Source organism: Glandiceps talaboti, chromosome 5 (assembly GCF_964340395.1).
Source record: "Glandiceps talaboti chromosome 5, keGlaTala1.1, whole genome shotgun sequence".
In the NCBI taxonomy this organism is placed as follows: domain Eukaryota; kingdom Metazoa; phylum Hemichordata; class Enteropneusta; family Spengelidae; genus Glandiceps; species Glandiceps talaboti.
This window is the reverse complement of record NC_135553.1, coordinates 22,744,599-22,766,118: the sequence shown is the minus strand read 5'-3', so window position 1 is coordinate 22,766,118 and position 21,520 is coordinate 22,744,599. Positions and strand designations below refer to the sequence as shown.

The 21,520-nt window shown below is 35.1% G+C and overlaps 1 protein-coding gene across 3 annotated transcripts; it reads left to right on the top strand.

Moving 5' to 3' along the window:
- The first annotated feature begins 1,893 nt into the window (after positions 1 to 1,893).
- On the top strand, positions 1,894 to 20,611 carry LOC144434845 (85/88 kDa calcium-independent phospholipase A2-like). Of its 3 annotated transcripts, XM_078123358.1 has the most exons (14): positions 1,894 to 1,907; positions 4,008 to 4,067; positions 5,423 to 5,729; positions 6,669 to 6,884; positions 8,279 to 8,459; positions 10,512 to 10,699; positions 11,402 to 11,681; positions 12,038 to 12,302; positions 13,164 to 13,457; positions 14,377 to 14,527; positions 15,188 to 15,354; positions 16,319 to 16,473; positions 17,932 to 18,099; positions 18,978 to 20,611. In XM_078123358.1, exons 3-14 carry the CDS (start codon positions 5,503 to 5,505, stop codon positions 19,191 to 19,193), a joined length of 2,508 nt encoding a protein of 835 aa, XP_077979484.1. In that variant the 5' UTR covers positions 1,894 to 1,907; positions 4,008 to 4,067; positions 5,423 to 5,502; the 3' UTR covers positions 19,194 to 20,611. The 3 variants fall into 3 exon arrangements, with proteins under 3 accessions (XP_077979484.1, XP_077979485.1, XP_077979482.1); XM_078123359.1 differs by lacking the exons at positions 1,894 to 1,907; positions 4,008 to 4,067 and adding an exon at positions 4,206 to 4,332 and having other exon boundaries at positions 15,212 to 15,354; XM_078123356.1 differs by lacking the exons at positions 1,894 to 1,907; positions 4,008 to 4,067 and adding an exon at positions 4,206 to 4,332.
- The last annotated feature ends 909 nt before the right edge of the window (positions 20,612 to 21,520 follow it).

Below are 21,520 nucleotides of genomic sequence, written 5' to 3'. Positions count from 1 at the left end.
TAAGAATGCGATCTGATATAATTAATTGCGTATAACTGTAATATATTGATTTAATAATAAGTGTGCGAACACCCCCCTCACTACGTTTTCAAGAGACCCACAACATGACCCAGAACGTAGTTATGAAACGATCGACTGCGTCCGAACGTCCGGGAAGTTTAAGTCAGGGATATGTACGTGTACATAATCGATGGCGAGAGCGCCAACAATTGATAAGTCGTGATCCCGGTTTTTTAAGGTATGGTTAGAAATTCTCACCTGTGTACTTGTAAGGGATCAATCGATTACTTACCGATTGTATCCATGCATTTCTAAATAAACAACTTGACAATGACATGTTGGCCGACGTGATGCAAAATTGGGCTCAACCTCAACTGTTGACTCTTTCTTGCTGGCACGACAATATTTGTTTACTTGATTGATTGAGTGATTGATTGATTGAGGGATGGATGGAGGCAGGTAGGGTGGGTGGTTGCGATGCATGTAATGGTGGCAATAAGGGATATAAAGGCATTCTCGATCTCTTAACTTAAATCTCCTTGGTTGGTCCATGGTTTGTTTGATGGTTATAGTTAGTTTACTGAAAAAAAAGTTGGTTGGGGTATTGATCAAAATATCAAGCATCACATTACCGAGTTAACAAATTGTTGCAAATATTCACAAACTCCTTGTGAAGAAGGCCTTAAATTTTGTTTGAAACCTAGTTGATTATGTGGCAAATATTGTAAATGCATATGTAAAAATTGTATGTGACAATTACTGTACCACAAACACTCCATACTGTTTGTAATAGAAATTACCACGTGCTATGGTGGTCACAACAATTTTTAATTTTAAAAGAAAGTATAGGCCAATACTATAAAATTATGCATAACTTCATAAGTTGATGTAAACAATATAGCCAGTACAGATGCAAATGCTTTCATTTCATATAATAGGACAAAATGACCCAATCATACATATATGCAAATTAGGACTAGAAAACTTTTGGTTTGGTCAAAAACTTTAAACTCAAAATCTAACTAAATGGAATCAAAAGTTATAGAGAACTTATACCCAGGGTTTATTTGATTTAATTGTGGTGTGCAATTTGAGGTTAACATTATAAAAACATCATGTTTGAAAAGTTCCATTTTCTGTTCATAAAGCTGTAATTTGGTAGAAACTGAGCTTTAATATAAGCTATTTGATTCAAGTGAAAAAAAAATCATAATGAATTATTGATGACACTGAAATCATATTCGGCATTGTTATTGTAAGTAAAAAACAATTGTGTGATTCCAATAACCCAACTGACCCTAGTGTTAAAGTGGCCATATGGATGAGGATTTGGTATTTAGTTTGGATTTTTAATTTATAAAACAATTTTATCATGGTTTCCTACTTGAAAAATCAATGCAACTTTGCTGTTTGCAACTCAATTCATTGCAAAAAGCTAAAAAATGTGTGGAAAGTTTATTGAACGTACAATAACAAAAATTTTACACATTTATTTTAAGCTTTTGCTAGGACTTGGCATATGTTATGTGAACTTGTTTCACATTGATTTTTCAAGAAGGAAGTCATGATAAAATTGTTATATAAATTCAAAATTCAAAATAAATTACCCAATCCTCATCCATATGGCCACTTTAAACTGGTGTCTGAGGTTCTTGCTGTCAATTAATTGTTTCAAAGGCAAAAATGATGGTTTTGACATCAGGTATCTCTGGTATGAGTATTTTGTTAATGTCACGATATATTTTACAATTCGTGTGTTCAAGTTTTATGGATTTTTATGTACACACTATAGGATTTAAAACCTTGAAATGACTGAATTGTTTTTTGCCTTTGTTTACAGAGTTTAAAAAAGGAATCACATTACCCAAGTGTATCAAGAGTATGCTGGCCTCCAGGAAGACATGAATGTAAAATAGCTCAGGATGGATAATCTCTGTGCAAATTGATACCATTCATTTCATGTTTGTTACCTGCATTCACTGGCTCTGTTTGATACAACTATGCAGAAACCAGTCAAATGCATATGCTACACTTAAAGATGGCAAGTTTGAATGAATACAGTTTCTTGCAAATTTTGTTGAAAATGAAATTAACTGACGTGAACACCCTGGATATGCAGACATCAAATGCAGACAGCGAAACATTGATCCCTGCCTGTCTGTTTCTAATTACTGTATGTTCAATTGTTTATTTCATTAATGAAACTTAATTGCTCTAAGACTTACAGTGCAGACTTTGCAGTTTCTTATTGGTTTCTGCATGGTTGTATCAAACAGAACCACTGAACGGTATCATGGAAGGGGCTATATGACATGGATTAAGTACCTGGTGAAAGAAGACAAACTTACATGAGATTGATCTTTGAACCAAAAATATGGATTATATACCCTGGTCGTACATTCAACATCACAATAACCTGTGTCTATATCACTGGTTTTGCGGTGTTCAGAATATTAATCAAATTGCCATGATTTTTTCTGATTTTCATAAGTTACTACCCTGGCCATAGATCTACAGTGGCATGGCAACCCTTGATATTTCTCAACTCCCTGGGGAGCATAAATCCATTGCAGTCTTTATAAATTAACACATAGGATGAAAGCATTCACATTGCAACCTCTATCCTACCAGGTCCCCAATTATACAGCTGGGTTGACTGAGGCACAGTCATGGTTCAAATCTTGGCCAAGGCCTTTAGATATTCAGAAACAAGTTGCAGAGATTGGGCTCAAACCTGCAGCCTGCAGATTCCAAGCCGGCCACTCTATAACCAATTGCCCATCATGACTCCACATGAGATATATCTTTCTTTTGTTCTGGACAATACCTCTTCCAAACAACTGTTTGTTTCACTTAAATTTTAATTGTAATGTGAAGTAGGCCTTTAATGTATCATAAATAACTATGTGCACTATTTATTAATTTCAAAGTAAACAAATGATATTCTACCTCACCATAGTTACTACGGCAACATGTGAGATATTAGTGCTGATTTACCCACAAGTCAATGCGTTAATCAAAGTGCAAGTCAACAGCTCATAACTTAAGGTTCTGCCTTAATTTGTCACTGTGATAACAACTAGATTTTAATCCTAAATGTGAAATAGGTCTTTAATCTACCATTAATAACTATCTGTCCACTTAAACTTATTAAATGACAGTAAATTGTCCTTCTGAGAAAAGAGTAAATTTCTCTTTTGTTAATTTTAAGTCATGTTCATATCCTTGCATTTAAAAACATGTTGGAATGTCAGCAGTTTTTTGAAAATACTTTTATACTTACTCCAATAAGCCATTGATAGTACAGGAATTCACGTACACTTTCAGATATGGAATTTAGAAGATTTGTTTTCATGAGAAGTGTTTTCCTTCATTTGCAAAAAGCAGAGAACATAGAACTGATATCTTGTATAACCAAATTTTTGCCTCTGTAATGTAAATATCACATTATTGATTGAAGGTAGATTCTAATGTTTTATATGAAAAGAAATACAAATTATGTTATCATTAATAGTTTGAGTTCCCATTACTCTGGATGTCATTCCTGCACGGTATACGCAGTATAATGCCATTGCCAAGTCCCATTTTTACATTCTTTATTAAACTTTAACTGTATATCATTTGTATACTGTAAAAATCTCAGAAACAATTGCCTTGTCACACGTGAAATTATAACGCGAGTGAGTCAAGTGAATGCAAGGTCTAGCTCTGGGACTACAAGTAACTGGGGGTGGGGGGGTGAAGGACAACATTTTTCAAACATAAGCTAAACGTCTAAACGTGAATAACAAATAAAAATGATTTGAATATTTATGAGGTGTTAACAACAATTCTTGTTTTGTTTTTTTTTGGGGGGGGGCACATTTTGAGTGACTTTTAGGGAGTGTCATGATTTTTTCTCCAATGTTATTTTTTCACTATTGTAAAATGTTTTTGTGTTGTTTGTGCAATATTTTATGTATGAGCTCGTACTCGAAATAAATTATTCTTTATTATTTATTTATTAGTTTATCATATATATTCCAATGACGGAGGGGAGAGGCAGTAATTACTGTACTCGTTCTTGGGTAAGGGTCAATCTTTTTCACGCACTGTAAACAGCGGAAAGGGCCAGTCGCCCCCCCCCCCCCCCACCTATAATTTATGTCTAGCCCCTCACAGTTTTTGACTTGCTCTCGCATTGCCCTATGGGTAATTAGAGTCTACGAACCTACGAACGTACATGTTCATTCTACTTACGAACGTACATGTTCATTCTACTTCCGGGTTTGAAATGCGACAGGAGGCACAATGATGAGCCCGTAAGGTTGTAAATAATGATTTTCTGACAGGGTGAGTAACCGTTAGATATTTTGGTTAGGATGTCGCCAACTCTGTCAATCTTGTCAATAGTTTTGATGTAAATTACTGGCATTGGATCGGGTCCAGAATGACCATCCCGTTTTCGTTTCGTTTCGCTGCATACTATACAAACGTAGACATTGCTCTGGATCTGGATCATGATTCATATTCATGGATGTACATGTATATGCTACGAGCTTCGACAGACTTGTCGTAGCATATACATCCAGAGCTATTAAACTTAGACACTGGTATGTGCATGGAACTTTCGAAGTGTAATCATGTGGGTTAGACCTCCATATTAAAGTTACGATGATACGAGGCCATGATAAATGACAGTTGTCCTCCGTCATCGCTCCTTTAGAGCTCAGCAGATAGTCGTTCTTTCACTGTCCTCCCAACAGTCGGAAGCGAGAGAATAATAGAATCCCACACCACAGTAACTTGTGAGCTAATACTAGTATTCTGTTCCAGGGTGGTAATATTCTAGTCTAGGATGATCATAATACTGTATATTCCGGAGCAATCACCGGCAACGGTATTTTTATTTATACAAAAATGTATGGATTCAAATAAATTGACACTCTATAACCAATATATATATATATATATATATATATATATATTCAAATCTCATCGATACCATCGATACTGCCATTCAATTCACATGCTGATCATGTACCCCAGGCTCCCACTCTACAAAAAAAAACCCTAGTAACATGTAGTTAATAGGGACAAGTAGACAGTAACATTATGCACAAAAGTACACTTGTACAGCAAAGTTAACTCTGACACATGCAAATCAGCCAAATTCAATCATGGTGGTCGACGTGTAGAACCAGTGGAACGGATATAAGATTAGCCTAGTCTGTAGTCTCGATGGTATGCTGTGACAGGACACCCTCACAGGATCATCAAAGCAAGATGGCGAGGGCAACGCAACATGACATATCTTACAGTCCATACTAAGCTGAGACATACATATCTCACAACCACTGGCACTGAACATAACAAAAAATTTGTAATACATGTATATTGGAAATTATAATATCTTTGTTTTCAAACTCTGGTTATCATTCAGGATGTTGCTGGTAAAAAGGTTGCATTAGCTTGAGAACGTACAGGATTTAAATATACAGTGAAAAACAACATCATCTAGAGATGGATTTCTTAAAGCAGGCAGCTGGCAGTCTGGTCAGTAACTTGATGAGTAGTATTCCTATGACATCAGCCTACATGTACACCGTTAAACAGCTAGAAGGTCCACACAAGTTTTCTAACATGCCGTTAGTGTGCCAAGAAAACCATATGATGCTGGTGAAGGATCCTAAAACACTGCAACTAGAATGCATATTGTATAACCCCACTATGAGCCCAAAAGTATTCAGGTATGGACAAATCTTCTTTTGAGTCTTTTCCTGATAGAATTGTATGTTCCTTGCTTATATTATACATTGTTTTATTAAATATAATCAAAAGATTGGCCTAGGTATGAGTAGGCATATTATCATAACTTGGCAAAGCCCATAGCTCGCACAGGGTATATTGATTTGTGATCGACTGCCTCATGATGATATCATAGATAGCGCCCTCAGCTTGGAGAATGTGCACAGTATATTAAATGCACATGCGTAGTCATCGCACCGCAATGCATCCTTGGGTAAAACCACCAAAAAAACCGCATAGTATATAGGATGTGCATGCGTATTAGTCATTGAGGTGCTGCGTGGCCGCTGCACGGACGAATGTTATATGCTGCTGGCTGGCTGTGAGGGCACTAGAAGACTAGAAGATATCTATTACCCTGAGGGCTGTTATGCAGCAACTATTTCCCCAAGGCTTAAAACTATTTCCCAAGGTTGAAAGCTGAAGGAAATAGTCACTACATAACAGCATGAAAGAAATATGATGTCTACCAATGTCTGAATAAAGCCAGGCAATAAGTGTTTTATAACACACTGTATTCTCAGGCACATATTCTTTTCATAGTCAAAGCAAATTGCTGATAGGTCTACTGCGCTACATGAATAGTGCCCTTGGGAAAATTGAACAAAACTTGTGACCCACTCTATGCAAATTGAGGTCACGATGGGTGACCACATGACACAATCTAATATAATCACTGGAGGCCTAGTCCACGAAACGTGTTTTAAAAATAACAGACTGGGTGAAATTTCTCGGAAGGTCTCTCTCTATAACATAGTGTGTATATACAATGTGACTAGTTTGGGTACTAATAATATGTCATACTTGTGTTTATCAATTTTCAGTCCTGCTTACTTGTCACAGGACCACACTAAGACTCCTTGTACCTTTTTATTTTTCAGTTTGTTCAGAGTATCAGACTTGACACAGGCAAGATCACACTTCCTGACAATGCAACCGAAGTTACAACCAATCTACTTAACATCCTATGTATGTTACACATTGGACACTTTACAAAAACTCTGTGATTGTGCTCGGGACCATGGCACCTGGTCAACAGCTCATATAGCTGTCTACTGTGGGGTTTCAGACTGTCTGAAGAACAATGAAATAAGCAGGTTTGTTAAATACCTGGTGAAATTATGAGTATAGAGGGCTTACTTGCAGTGCATGTGCATATTTTCAATGGCACTGACAGTGCAATACCAAAAACACTATTGAATACCTGTATACAAATGATATGCAAATTACCTTTGTTCCGTGTCTGTGAAACCACATCATTTCATAGTGTGATTTTTACGGAAGTTTGCTGTTTCAGATAAGCATATGTAATAATAACAGAACCCCCTCCCACATATTACCATAGTGCCAGTTTGGGTATTGAGGGGTATTTACCCCAGTCTTGTACTTGTGGTGTTTTCTGCAGTACTTTCCACTTCCTTGTAAAAGTACAGCTGTCACAGAGTCTGTGAGAACAAGTTGCAATTCTCTCACGCATCAAGGGGTCCCGACATGTTATCATATCACATCTGTCAATTGTTGATATTGTTACGTTTATAGAAAAGAACATGAATAATAATTTTGGACAAATAGTATAATTATTCATAATCATATTACCATATATGCAAATGAATGTAGTTTTCATAATTATGTCTCTGTATACTTTGAACATTATAGACTCTAATTTAAATCATTTTACAATGTTCCTGAAGTTACCCTCGTTATTAAAAAGAGGAAAATAGATCGATGCAGTCAAATGTAAAAGATGTATTTTCAATCATCCTGGGTTATTCTAGTTTCACATGCAAAGCTACTATACTTACATTTACTATTTTTTAAAAATTGTAAAAATAAGCATATGTATCAAGAGTTTAGTGTGGTTAACCTGAGTTGTCATTGTGATCATTCAATGACTATTTTTTTTCACCATTTTCCTGCCACTTCTTTTCTGACTCTCTGATCACTTGACATTACTAAGACTGAAACAAGGCCAACGCTATCATTGTGAGATGTTGACATTAATCAGACTACAAAATGTACATGTAGTGGGCATTGATATGATTACACTCACACAGTTATATGGTAAGAATGTAGCATGTAGTTTGATGTTGACTTCTGAGTGTACATTTTCAGGGTTGTAAGCTTAATATTGATCATTGTATCAACATTGTCAAGGCACAGCTGTCACCCATTTACGTAATCCAGTGTCATAGTAAGAGTTTTCGTAGTGTAGCACCAGTCCTTGAGAGATTTTTTGTCTCATAAATCTCTAAATGTTTTGAATTTTTTTAATCATTTTAAATTTTGGGATGGAAAATGTGTAAACATTTTTTAAAAATTTTTTCCAGTTACTAGTAGCCTCCCAAGGGAAGTTTCAATGACCAACTGGTATCAGTCACCAATGCTCAGATGTTATCGACCTGAAATGTGGTCACTAAACAGTGAACAAAGAGAGAATGATAGACAGATGCACAGATTACTCTAACTAAATGGCTTTCATTTGCAATTGTAGATTTTTGAACAGTACCCAGTGTGATTGGAAGAGAACACCATTGCATGTAGCATGTATGATGGGTAACGTGGAGTGTATGAAGGAACTACTAGACTGGGGGGCACGAATTGATGCCCAGGATTCTAACGGCGATTCTGTGTTTCACTATGCAGCTAGAAATGACCATCATAGATACATCGAGGTACCAGTACAAATATTTTTAAAAGTTTTATAGGCAAAAACAGCACTTCAGGAAAAAAGGCATTTTTGGAAACTTTGGGTTCTGTAGAGTCATTTCATGATTTCACATCATATAAATTTCATGTGATTACCAAGAAACATCAAATTAAACTTATTTCACATTCATTGAAATTTGTCCTAGTACGAGTCACAGTGGTCCAGTGTTGCCTCATGGGACATAGCAAACATGCATGTTATCAATTTAATACATATTCATGACTCCCAAAAGTGCTTCTTACATTCCGATAAATATTCATGAATATATATTGTTCATCTAATACACATGCATGTATACTAATTCCCATGCGGCAACACTGAATCTTTACTAGGACAATGAATGTGAAACTGGTTTGTTTGTTTCTTGGTAATTGCACAAAGTTTATGTGATGTTAAATTCCTGAATGACTCTCCAGAACCCAAAAATTATGAAAATGACTTTATTTATTGGAGTGATGTTTGCCTCTAACCTGGTTATTTTACAACACAGGCATGCAGTGTAGTACTAAATAAGTCATACTTGGTATTGTGAAATTTCAGTCTAAATGTCACTGAATTGCTCTATTGATTCTGCACTTCATAAGAGAAAAGTCTTCAAGCCAAACTGACTACTATAGTTACGGTGTTGATGCCTGCTGAATGTAGACCTTATTTAGGGACACCAACTTGTTAAAGGGCCAACTTTCAACCCTGAAACAATGTCTCAACACTTCCTGTACCAACATTTTCACAAATACTGTCCCAAAAACGCAACTATTTCAAAAATACGGTGACAAATTTCTTTCCTGTATATTCATAATACCGTAGTCCAACATTAGGAAATACAGAATCTGTAATACTCTCGAAAACTGCTGTTTCATAGGCACACTACAACAACCTTCGACTGACCTTAGCTCTAAGCCTGTCTCAAGCTGTGCTAAAACTACCTACCAACAGAGGGTATCTCTATTGATGGAAGGTGTAATATTCCACTCCCTGGTGTTTAATTGTAAACAAATTATCATGTTATTGATAAGGACAAGGCTTACTGTTGACTACACATATGACATGACACACGACAAACATACACTCAGGCAGTGAACTTGAAATGTCTGACACATACATTAAATACAATTATTTAGACAAACACTAAGAAATAAAAACCCAAGAAAGAAGAGGCATTCGTAACATTGAACGCTTGTCGCAACAAGTGTATACACTTGATAGAAGTTCACGATTGTTAAATGCCATCCAGTCTACTTTTTAAAAGCAACAAACTACGGAAACCTTTACTTCAATACACAATGATTCTGCTACATATGAATATGTATTAATATCAAGTTCATCAATGGGTCTCTCTATAGTAACATATGAATGAAATTTGTAATGTATTTGAAATAATTAATTGATAAATTAGTGTTCAATGAAAGATCGGGGCCATCTGCAAGTAACCAGTGTTCTGGTAGAACTAGAAGCCTGTCAATAGGTGTAATCTCGCCAACAGCATCATACACTGCAGTGTGAGCAGTAGGCAATAACAATGAACAAGCGTTACTTTCGTTAATTTATTTTTAATATTTTCAGTGGTCTAGTGTTTACACTTGTTGTGAATCATTTGTTAGTTTCCCTAGGTAATAAAGTTGTATTTTGTTCTATTTTTACTAACTTTACATCAAACGTTTGTGTTTGTTTACTGTCAGAGTGAGAGTGAGTGACTAATGCGTGTGTGTGTGTCGTGCAATTTGTGTAGTCAACCAGGCAACATTGGTCTTATCAACAATTTGTTTACAATTAAACACCAGGGAGTGAAAGATTACACCTTTGATCAATATAGAAACTAGCTGTCGGTAGGTAGTTTTAGCACAGCTTGAGACAGGCTTACAACTATAAGGTCGGTCGATGGTTGTTGTATGAGCTCTGTGAACATGTTACACAGTCAGAGTCATCTAGTGAGTGTCATCTTATTTGTATGCAAAGTAGGCCTTTAACAGCAGCATAGTATAAGTAGCTGTAACTTTGTATTATTTAAATTTTTTAGATCTTAGCGAAAAGGGATGCTAAAATGATCAACAACCAGAATCACATATCTGAGACACCATTACATGTTGCCTGTAAAGAAAACAAGGAAAAGAACGTAAGGATATTACTGCAGTATGGAGCAGATGTGGATATCATCAGTCGCCATGGTTACCCAATACACTATGCTATGAAAGCATCAAGTACAGAGTAAGTTGCCATGGGTACCCCATACATACATGTACATGTATGCTATGAAAGTATCAAGTACATTTTTAGTAAATTGTCGAGATTACCCTATGCACTATGCTACGAAAGCATCAAATGCAAACTAAGTTGCCATGGTTACCCAATACAATATGCTCTGAAAGCATCAAGTACAAACTAAATTGCCATAGTTACCCAGTGTACTGCTATGATAGTATGAAAGCAAATGCAAAGTAAGTTGCCATGGTTACCCAATACACTGCTATGAAAGCATCAAGTGCAAAGTAAGTTGCCGTGGTTACCCAATACACTATATATACCTGATCTCATGAGATGTGATATTTCAACCTAGCCACATCATACAGGTCAAACAGTCTAGACTCCAGCACCCAGAAGCCATACTCAGTTGTTGCTAAAATTTCACCCTCATGTTGAAATAGTCATTGACTAGTCTAGCTACTGGACTCTTGGTAATTGTGCTAACTTTTAAAATTGGCCGTGGCTCATATAGCCGAGTGATTGGGACTGTGAACAGAGGTACCATCATTCTTTGGTTTTTTTGTCTGTAACCTTCCAAACACAGATCTGAGGTCTTGCTACAAGACTAGTCATTGACAGTGTAACTGAATCGATATGAGAGACTTTACACATATCCAGTTGTCATTTAGTTTTTAATGGTTTGATGTGTCAACTATTGTGCTCTAGGTGTGTAGAAGTCATGTTGGAGGTCTACCCACAGCTAGCCAACAGGAAAGATGCCTTGTATGGAGGTACTGCATTACACTGGGCAAGGACTGCAGAAGATGTAGACAGGCTGCTAAAATATGGCTGTGACAAGGAAGTCGTTAACAAAACAGGAGACACACCGCTACATATTATGGTCATTAAAAGGAGAAAAGACTGTGTCATGAGTCTACTGTGTGCAGAAGCTAATGTCAATGCTAGAGGACAAAATGGAAACACTCCATTGCATGTTGCCGTTCAGGTATGTTTGTATTGTGTAAATTTCTTTTTCTTGTGATAGAGGGATGAAAAGTGAAAAGTGACTGAAATGATTACTTCCTCAGTATGTATGTCATTGTCAGGTGTAGAATGCTGAAGAAATAAAAGCTACATCTACGTGGGGGGGCACCTCTTGCAAAATGTTAATATTCCAAAAACCAATGTTTTAAAAATAATTAATAAATAAGAAATACAGCTTTTTCAGACATTGAGTGTAGGTATAGGTTGGAAACATAAACAAGTGAGGTATCTGCTAGGTGGTTGACAACATGTTGCAAGTTAGTGACATTATACAAAATAATGCCTATAAACTGTTACAAAGTAGTTTTTATATTTCAGAGGGATGACCTTGACCTTGTCTATACTTTGATAGTCTTTGGTGCAGATGTCAATGCCAAGAATAACCAAAATGACACGCCAAGACATCTAGTGGCACTGAATAACCTGAAAAATCGCAGCAAGATACTGTATGCCATGCACATGGTAGGGGCTCAAAGATGTCAGTCAATGATGAAAGGTTGTAATGACGGATGTCGATATGATGGGCAGTTTGATGGAGAACCACCAGGTGTCGTTAAGAGTGAAGCAAGTGCTTCAAATCAAGGTATATTACATTAGATTAGATTAGATTAGATTAGTTTAGATATTCTTTACTGTCCATAAAACATGGAAAATGTATAGATTCATCTTGGCACCAGGTAAACATCAAAGACAAGACACATGGACATATGTACGTATGTACAGACGCAAATCACAAGTGTCAGACTGTAGGTATACAAAAAGTAAAAGTGAATCATAAGTCATATATGTGAATCAATGAAAACGATAGTGGGGAAAGCATGACCACAAAATGAAGTCATTTTTGTAAACTTTGAGTTTGGAGAGTCATTTCATGATTTCAGTTGCTAAGAAACACCAAATTGAAACTTGCTTCACATTTTAATGTAGACCTTGCAGTGGTCCAGTTTTGTTTCATGGTAATAGCAGACATGGAGAAGTATAGCATAAACAATAAATATTCATGACTTTGTCTAAAGGTAATAAGGACAAAGAGTCATGAGTATGTATTGTTCATCTAATGCATGTATATGTCTGCTGACTCCCGTCCCATCAGACAAGCAATGAAACAGTGTTAAGACGGTCACAGAACAATAAATGTGAAACAAGATTCAGCAGCTTGGTTTTCTTGGCAATTGTGTGAAATTTATGTAATATGACATGAAATGACTCTCCAGAACACAAAGATTTCAAAAATGCCTTTATAAACTGGAGCGATATGCCCCTTTAAGGGTGTCCTAAAAGTTACTTTAAGTAAAAACTTTATAGAAATTTTTCATGCAAACATAGGCAATATCTACCTTGAGTAATTCATTGTTCTCTATTAAGAAACATCATTTATTGTTACTGTTTTCTTTTTGATGACTTCTATGTGTACTGAGAATGTCTTTGTTGTATTTTGACCTAGCCTATGATGACTTCCTAGCATTGAATGTGGTAGCAGCAGCATTGAAGAGACATGGTTCAGTGGACCATAAAAATATGGATGTTGATGAGTTGGACAGTGCAGCAGCTTGGAAGCCCCCCCTCAAACGTAATTTTGACACCGTTCTAACTCTAGATGGTGGTGGTATCAGAGGCCTTATCCTTATACAACTCTTACTAGCCATTGAGCAGTATGCTAAACGACCAGTCAGGGATATGTTCGATTGGATAGCTGGTACAAGCACTGGTGGAATTCTGGCTCTAGCTATTGTACATGGTATGGTATTACCTTTCTGTGATTCTGTCTCAATCTGACTGTCTGTCTGTCTGTCCATCTGTCTGTATGGCTGTTTGTCTTTCTGCCTGCCAGCTTGCAACAGTATATGTTTGATGTGTGATATACCACTGGCAGAATTCCAGCTCTAAAGGTATCAATTGTAATTGCATCTTTTCTGCCTGTTAAATGTATGTCTGTCTGTATGTATGTATGTACATGTATGTACAATGTATATGTATGTACAATGTATATGTGTGTGTATGTATACATGTATGTATGTATGTATGTATGTATGTATGTATGACTTGTATGTATGTGTGTGTGTGTGTGTCTTGATATCCTTGATAAAGAAACATCGGATTGCATTTGATTCGGACTGTATCACTGATTCCTTATGTATTTCTATGTATGTATGTGTGTATGTGTGTATGTATCTCTGCCTGTCTGTCTGTCTAGATGTATATCTATCTATGTCTATGTTTGTCTTTTTATCTTGTCAATATATGATTAACTGAATACAGCAAGCCCCTCTACCCCCTACATGTATCAACTCAGCTGATGACCCTTTTAGTGATGTATGCATGGCAAAGAAATATGTATGACTAAATGCCTCATACAATCACAATGTCATATGTACCAATATTTCCCAGTGACAATTCTTTCGCTTTTTGAACTTTTAATGCTTCATTTTAATATCCTTTTTTAACTGAAAAGGCAAGTTCACCAGTTATGTTTATTTTGACAGTTGCATTCTTTTCTTACAACCCTGGATATCAGTCATTCAATGAAAGTATAAATTTAGTTCTAACTGTAGAAATAACTTTCAACATCATACCCTGTAAATATTGATGATATTATCTTCTTTTCTCATATTTATTCATCTATACATGTATCTACCATTCATTGTTCCATTGTGCAGGTCACAGTTTGAGAGAAATACAGGGATTCTATTTCCGTATGAAGAATAAAGTATTCAAAGGGAAAAGACCATATGCATCAGAACCTCTTGAACAAGTCATGAAGGAAGAGTTTGGAGAAAACACCACAATGGATGCAGTACAACATCCAAAGTGAGTTTTGGAACCACAAATATTATATCATCGGCTCTGCCATGCTCAAAATATGAGTAGAAATCATCATCTCTTGATTTTTCATAGTTCATGTTTGTACACATATTTTATTTGTCCATATTTTTTGTCATTCACATACTCATAACAGAAAGGTTTTATCACTGTGTTTACAAAGACCTGTAGTGATATGATCTCTTCTGTCACTTCCTTTTATTTGACTGACTGACTGAATGAATGAATGAATGAATGAATGAATGAATGAATGAATGAATGAATGAATGAATGAATGAATGAATGAGAATGTTAGCTACAGTATACTGTAAATGATTTAACCACTTTATTTGTCAATAGCTAAGTTTCAAAGTTCCAAAGGTAATGCTTACCCCACATCATGTTTATTAAAGTATATGAAGGGAAACTTTCCCACCATTAAATGTGAAATATGAAATTCAATGTAGATATATAGCTCATTTAGCCATGTTATATAATTTTAGAACAGGACAATATGAATTCCAATGTACAGACTAGGATGAATATTAACATTGCGTTATGCTTTGATTTTTCAATGTGTTTGAAAACCTGGTATAAGTTCAAATGAATGTAAACTACATTGAAATACAAACCACATTGGCAACAAATATCTCCACCAAATTGATGTAGCTTGTCCTTTATTTCACTTCAAAGGGTTCTTGTAACAGCTGTTTTAGGAGACAGAAATCCACCAGCTTTACACTTCTTTAGGAACTTTGAAGCTCCACCAACCTCAACAACTGCTCAGCAGGTGAACATCGATCCACAAAATTTTGTACCTCCCCCTAAACCCAATGGTAAGTTGGTTATGTCAAAGTTAAGACCTCAAACTGTAAAATGGAAGATTGTATGCAAATATGAAACAGATATTCAAGATGAACACAGAGACTCCATGCAATTGCAAGAGCCTAAACCACACTGACAGGTGTAATGGTTTTTTTTAAGACCTTGAAAGTTGACCTTGATCTCCATCTTCATGGTCAAATTGTAATTAACACAATCACTGGAATTGTACCTAACAACTCCACAAGTGTCTCTACAGTATGTTTGTATATCTAAGTATCAAGCATTGAACCCAGACACTGACATTTGTCTTCAAAGTCAAATTGCAAGTTGTTCAGTAACTTAAATTTTGAAGTTGAGTACTTTGGGAAACTGTTCAAGTGTCTACATCAATGTTATCACTGTATTACTTTCTCGTAGCACACTAACCTTGAACGTAGTTTTCAAGGTCAATTAGCAAGCAACTTGAAATTTTGTTCTCAGACACCATTCAAGTGTCAACTCTCATACCTTTTATAGAGATAAGCATTCTGTTTAAAAACTGACCTTTGACTTCAACCGTCAATCTTTATGGTAAAATAGTGATTTGCCAAGTAAATTTGTCAAGCTTTCCATCAGACAATGTCTTCACCCATATTGTCATAGAAAAGCTGTCTAGTCAGAATAAATTTACTAAATAAACCCATATCTTTTACACTATTATAAAGTATAATTGTATACTCAATGTTTCATGGAATCAATACATATCACTTTTATGTTTGAAATTAACATAATGATTAGATTAGATTAGATTAGATTAGATTAGCTACAACTTACACAAGTGTAAAAGATATGAATTTGACCACATTTGCTGATATATATGACATTATACAAAAATGTTTATCATTATCATTAGACATTTATATTTTATTAACATACTATTGTACTCGATATTGATGGACATCAACATTTTTTCCTTTCATTATTTAACACTTTCAGAACAGTTAGTTTGGAGAGCAGCTAGATCCAGTGGTGCTGCTCCTACATATTTCCGTCCTATGGGTAGATTTCTAGATGGAGGTCTGATAGCTAACAACCCTACAGTGGATGTACTGACTGAAATACATGAATATAATATGCATTTAAAACAACAGGTAAGTGTTTACAACAATGATTCCTAAGGTTCTGATACAATAATAGCAGATACAGTGCAGAGATATGAGATATAGCCTAAAAAAAGTTATTTGGTTCCAGTTACCTGACCCCCACCTAGTTTTTCATGTCGATACTAAACTTTTTTTTTACGTACAAGAAAAAAATAATAATAATAATGAAAATTGTGAAGTTTCGCTAAGAATAGTGAGTACGGAAACTGGCATCAACTTAAGACAACATAAAACTGTTATTTCAATCTGTAATGGCTGTACATCTGATGGGAAGAAACCAATAACACAGAGACCATATGGAAAACAACAAAAAACATATTAATTACCTTAACTAAACACTCACATGAGAAAATAAAGTTATAAAAAAAATATATAAAAATCTAAATCTAAAAATTGAATGTAATCGGAACCACACAATTTTTTTTGTTAGGCCTATTCTAAGCAATTTTGGTAAAGAAATACACATTTATTACAGTTATATGATAATACTATCACGACAGAATTCCATGACACCTGAGTGCAAATGTGGCATACTCGGGAGTATTTGCATGAGTGTTTGCAGCCATACTTTCATAAGCCGAGAGTGACAGTGCTGCAGCAACAAACACTGTAAGCATGAGAGACAGAAATACAATCATACATCATGGGGTTCTGTTCCTATTACATCTGTTTATCCAAAATAACAAATTTTATATAAAAAAAAAAAATTCAACTGCGCATTCACGTCATTTTGTTTAAGTGTACAATTGTACACCCATTAGCATATATGTATGCAATAATATTACTGATATTACACAACAGTGCAAATACCGGTAGTTTTAATGTACATTATTACTACATACATAGTATTACATAAATTCATAACCTAATATTCCTTCAGGAGCTTAAAGGCACCAACTCATTTAGAAGAGTGGATTTGACCACCATTCTTTCTGCAATAACACTCGCAAAAATGTTTCAATCAAATTTCCTTATCTATTTGAATCTTCGTTAAACATAATGTAATGTACATGCACATCGATGCAAGTATTTACTGAATGTAATACAGCTAAAAGAAATATGAACCAAAGATCTTTGGTAGTACATTAGCAATGATGTGACTGGTGAACCCAAAGAGAAGATACTGAGATTACAAACTAGAGAATATTATGGTTACCATAGTTACCAACTTTACATTCAAGATTCCTTTTTTTTTCTTTTTTTTTATAAAACTTTTTGTGCTGGGAATTCCTCCCAGCGATTTTCTGTTATGCAGACAAATACACACAAACAAACAAACAAACATAAATGCTACAGAGATCCATTCGGGTTTGGGACTACATGACAATCTGTCAACTTAGTAAAGTGCAATCTTACACAGTGAGAATCAAATACAGAGGCTTGTGTTTTGTATTTGTTGTGATATTCTTTCAATCCTTGTCCGTATGTTTGGTGTTTAAACTTCAGGGTTATGATACAATAGCCAGAAAGCTTGGTGTTGTTGTATCTATTGGAACTGGGAGGATACCCATGAGAAAAGTCAAACAGGTGGATGTGTTCAGACCAGAAGGGATCGTTGAATTAGCTAAAACTGTCATGGGTGCTGCAAATCTTGGCCAAATGATGATTGAACAGGTACCACATTTTAAATATTATAGTTTCTATGATGAAGTAGTTTTATAATATTGGTTAATTTATAAATAAAATGAAAGTATTTTGTTGCATAAAGCTTGATTTTACACTTCGGATAATGTGATAGATTTTGTTCATCGTTGTCAGACAATGTAGTCCATCGTGCATGAAGTCTTGTGTATAAGTATTATTCTGCACTTAGTTAGGCTTCAGGTCACAAGTAACTTGTGATAGATTTTATTCAACTTTGTCAGACGATGGACTCCATTGTTTATTCTAAACCTAGGCCAGTGTTGTCTGAATATTATGACTGTATATCCTTTCTAAGAATTTTGTACTTATTATAATAAAAGAATATCTTATCGCAGTCACGACTAACTGATATATGTCTATGGACAAATTATAAAGTTTAATCTGCCATGGCAGTTATTCTGGCCAGCCAATAGCAAGATAGCATTGTATATATTGGTGTATAGCAAGTAGACCGAGGAAACACTAATTAAAGATATTATTCTCAATATTTTTTTCATTCAGCCAAGGAAAATATGAGTGACCTAAGGGGCCTTGTCACTGAGCCACTGGACAAGTAGTGCCAAGACCCTTAGGTCATGAGCATTTCCCAAATGAAAGAGAGAAAAAATATTGGGGAATAACATAATTAGACCTCTTCAAACTTATCAATTTATGAATAATCAAGGAAAATAGTGGGGATTTCGTGCACTGCAAAATCATTGGTGTAGACACAAGTTGTTGTGATGTAGAGCGACCAGAGTATATAATCCATATTTTCTTTTTGAAGACAATAACTTGTGCATGGTATGACAAATCTTGTATTACTGGTAATTTAGATTGTTTATTTGATTTTTGATTTCCCATTTCAGGTGACAGAGTCAGCCCACAGACCTAATGACAGAGCGAGAGCCTGGTGTAATATGATCGATGTCCCTTTCTATAGATTCAATCCTCAGTTATCAGCTGAGGTGCAGCTGGATGAAACAGACGACTCGGTACTAGTGAAGATGCTATGGGAGACTCAGTGTTATATCTATCAGAATCAACAGAAATTTGAACAGCTTGGTGTACTGTTGAAATCGTAAACATTAATTTATGCAAGATGATTGGTTACAAAGTGTTATAGATATCAGAATAGACGAAATTTTAAACAGCTGAATGTACTGTTGAAAAGATATTAATTTATGTAAAATCATTGTTCACAAAGGAATGCATGGGGTCAGATGTTTCATGATAAGGATGGGGATCAAGTGAATTATACACAGCCACATACTTCAGCACAAACTAAGGAGTAGAACCCAGGAAATTAGTTGCCTAGATCTCACCCGTGTACAACGTCCTATCAAACTGATTTGATCATATCATATAAAAATATACCTACTTACGTACTTACTTATAAACTGAGATTCAAAATAATTACAAAGTATCAGTTTTTGTAAGACAAAATGAATCATCAAGGCCAACTACGTCAAAAAAACCCCTGTCTTTTATTTAAATTAAATATGGTAAAATACTTGGATGGGGGTGTATACTGTGCATGTCTTGGAGGATTTGGTTCATTTCAAATAAATTATTATAACTACTACTATTATTAGTATTATCAGAAGTCTTCATCTGAAATATCTATTTACGTTTAAAAGACAATATTTGTATAAATGTTGAATCCTGAATTGTACTGTAGCAATTTGTTTTTGTTTAATACCAAGTGAGACTAGGGCACTATACTTGTGTATTATTCAACGATGAAATTTACAAACGTAAGCTTGATTATTTTCGTCAACTCTAGCTTTACGTAAAGGCCAGGTCCTTGCATTAGGTTTAGTTTATCAGTGGAGTCACAATATAAGGATTAGATAGAATTGTTCATTTTTGTTCTGGACCAACTTATTCTATGATGTTTCCAGACAAGTGTGTTATTTACACCAGAATTTTAATCCTAATAATCTAAACAGATGCAATTTATTAGTTTGAATTAGTAATTAATTATTAATTTGTTAATTTTCAGATGTGTAAATTTGTGTATGGATGCAATATTTTAATGTAGTGTGATGTAACTTTAAATAGAAATCAATGAATTGTTTTTTATTTCATATGAAAATCTGATTTTTTTAGCACAATTGAACTGAGGTTCATGATTCAGAGTGCTATAGACATGAAGTGTTGTCTTTGTGTGTGTGTGTGTGTGTGTGGTTACATGATTTATTTAAATCATGTTCACATGTAATATAGAGGAAAAGAAATATAACCAAGGATTACTTTAGGTTTTCATATAACTTTTTATTGAATTGTGGCCATATTCGGAGTAAGAAACCAATACTGCATAACTGAAACAATATGTAAAGAGTCCATTCAAGTGTCTAACCCCATATAATCATGTGCAAGCTTTCTTGTAAAACACCCAATCTTTGACCTTGACCTTTGGGGTCAATTATCTAAATCAAGCTATTTCTTGCCAATTGCAGTCAATCTGTAGCATTTAAGTGTTGCTAAATTTCTTTTGAAATGGTGATAAATAAAAACGTGCATTACTTTTGATGCTCATATAACATTTTACTGAATGGTGGCCATATTTGTTGTAAACAATCATGATTTATCACATAACTCAAAAACCTCAGTACATAGCGACTCCATTTTAAGGATCTAACACAAATATTATTAGGTGTAAACTTTCTTTTGAGAACTTGACCTTTGATTTTGACTTTGGTGTTCATGGTCATTTATTGAAATCGGGCAAATTTCTGCATATAATAATAATTTTTTAGTATTTACTTGTTGCCACTGATGGCTTTCAAATAATGTCACCTTCAAATCACAGAAGAAAATTGGCACAAGCTGAGTTTACGAGGTTTTTTTTTTACTCAAGCAAAATTACCTTTCATAAAACTGTTCTAGTATAACGTTAACATCATTGCATGCATTCTATGACATTACAATTGTCTTCTAGCATTGCTCGAACAGTCGGACTGCATTTCCTCAGCATTTTAATTTGTACCATAAAATTACATCATCATATATCATTTATATCTTACTACCAGATTTGAGTCCAGCCAACTTTACAAGTGATAGTTAGGTAAGCTTTAGTAAGTAGAATACCATAAGGACCTTCCGCCAATGAAGAACATAATGTTTAGGCATTGTAGAAGCAATATTTTCTTTTTTCGAAATCAGAACTTCAACTTACAAACTAGTTTGCTGCCGATTATATTTTGTCATATTTCGAAAAAGCCTTTTGCAGGGTTCGCACGGTCCTGGAAAACCCTGGAATGTCAAACCCTCCATAGAAAACCATGGAAAATTCCTACTCCAGTCGTCATTTCAAGGACATAATAGATTGTAACAGTCTCGGGGTAACAGTAGGTCTGTTAGCAAGATTATCGTAACGAAGTGAGTATGAAAGCATCACCAACCATGA

Bases quoted from the DNA above. Each gene is read 5' to 3' on its own strand.
- LOC144434845 (XM_078123358.1), top strand. From the start codon at position 5,503: ATGGATTTCTTAAAGCAGGCAGCTGGCAGTCTGGTCAGTAACTTGATG. The intron at 8,460-10,511 runs GTACCAGTACAA...TAAATTTTTTAG, and splicing joins ACCATCATAGATACATCGAG to ATCTTAGCGAAAAGGGATGC. The intron at 13,458-14,376 runs GTATGGTATTAC...TCCATTGTGCAG, and splicing joins GGCTCTAGCTATTGTACATG to GTCACAGTTTGAGAGAAATA.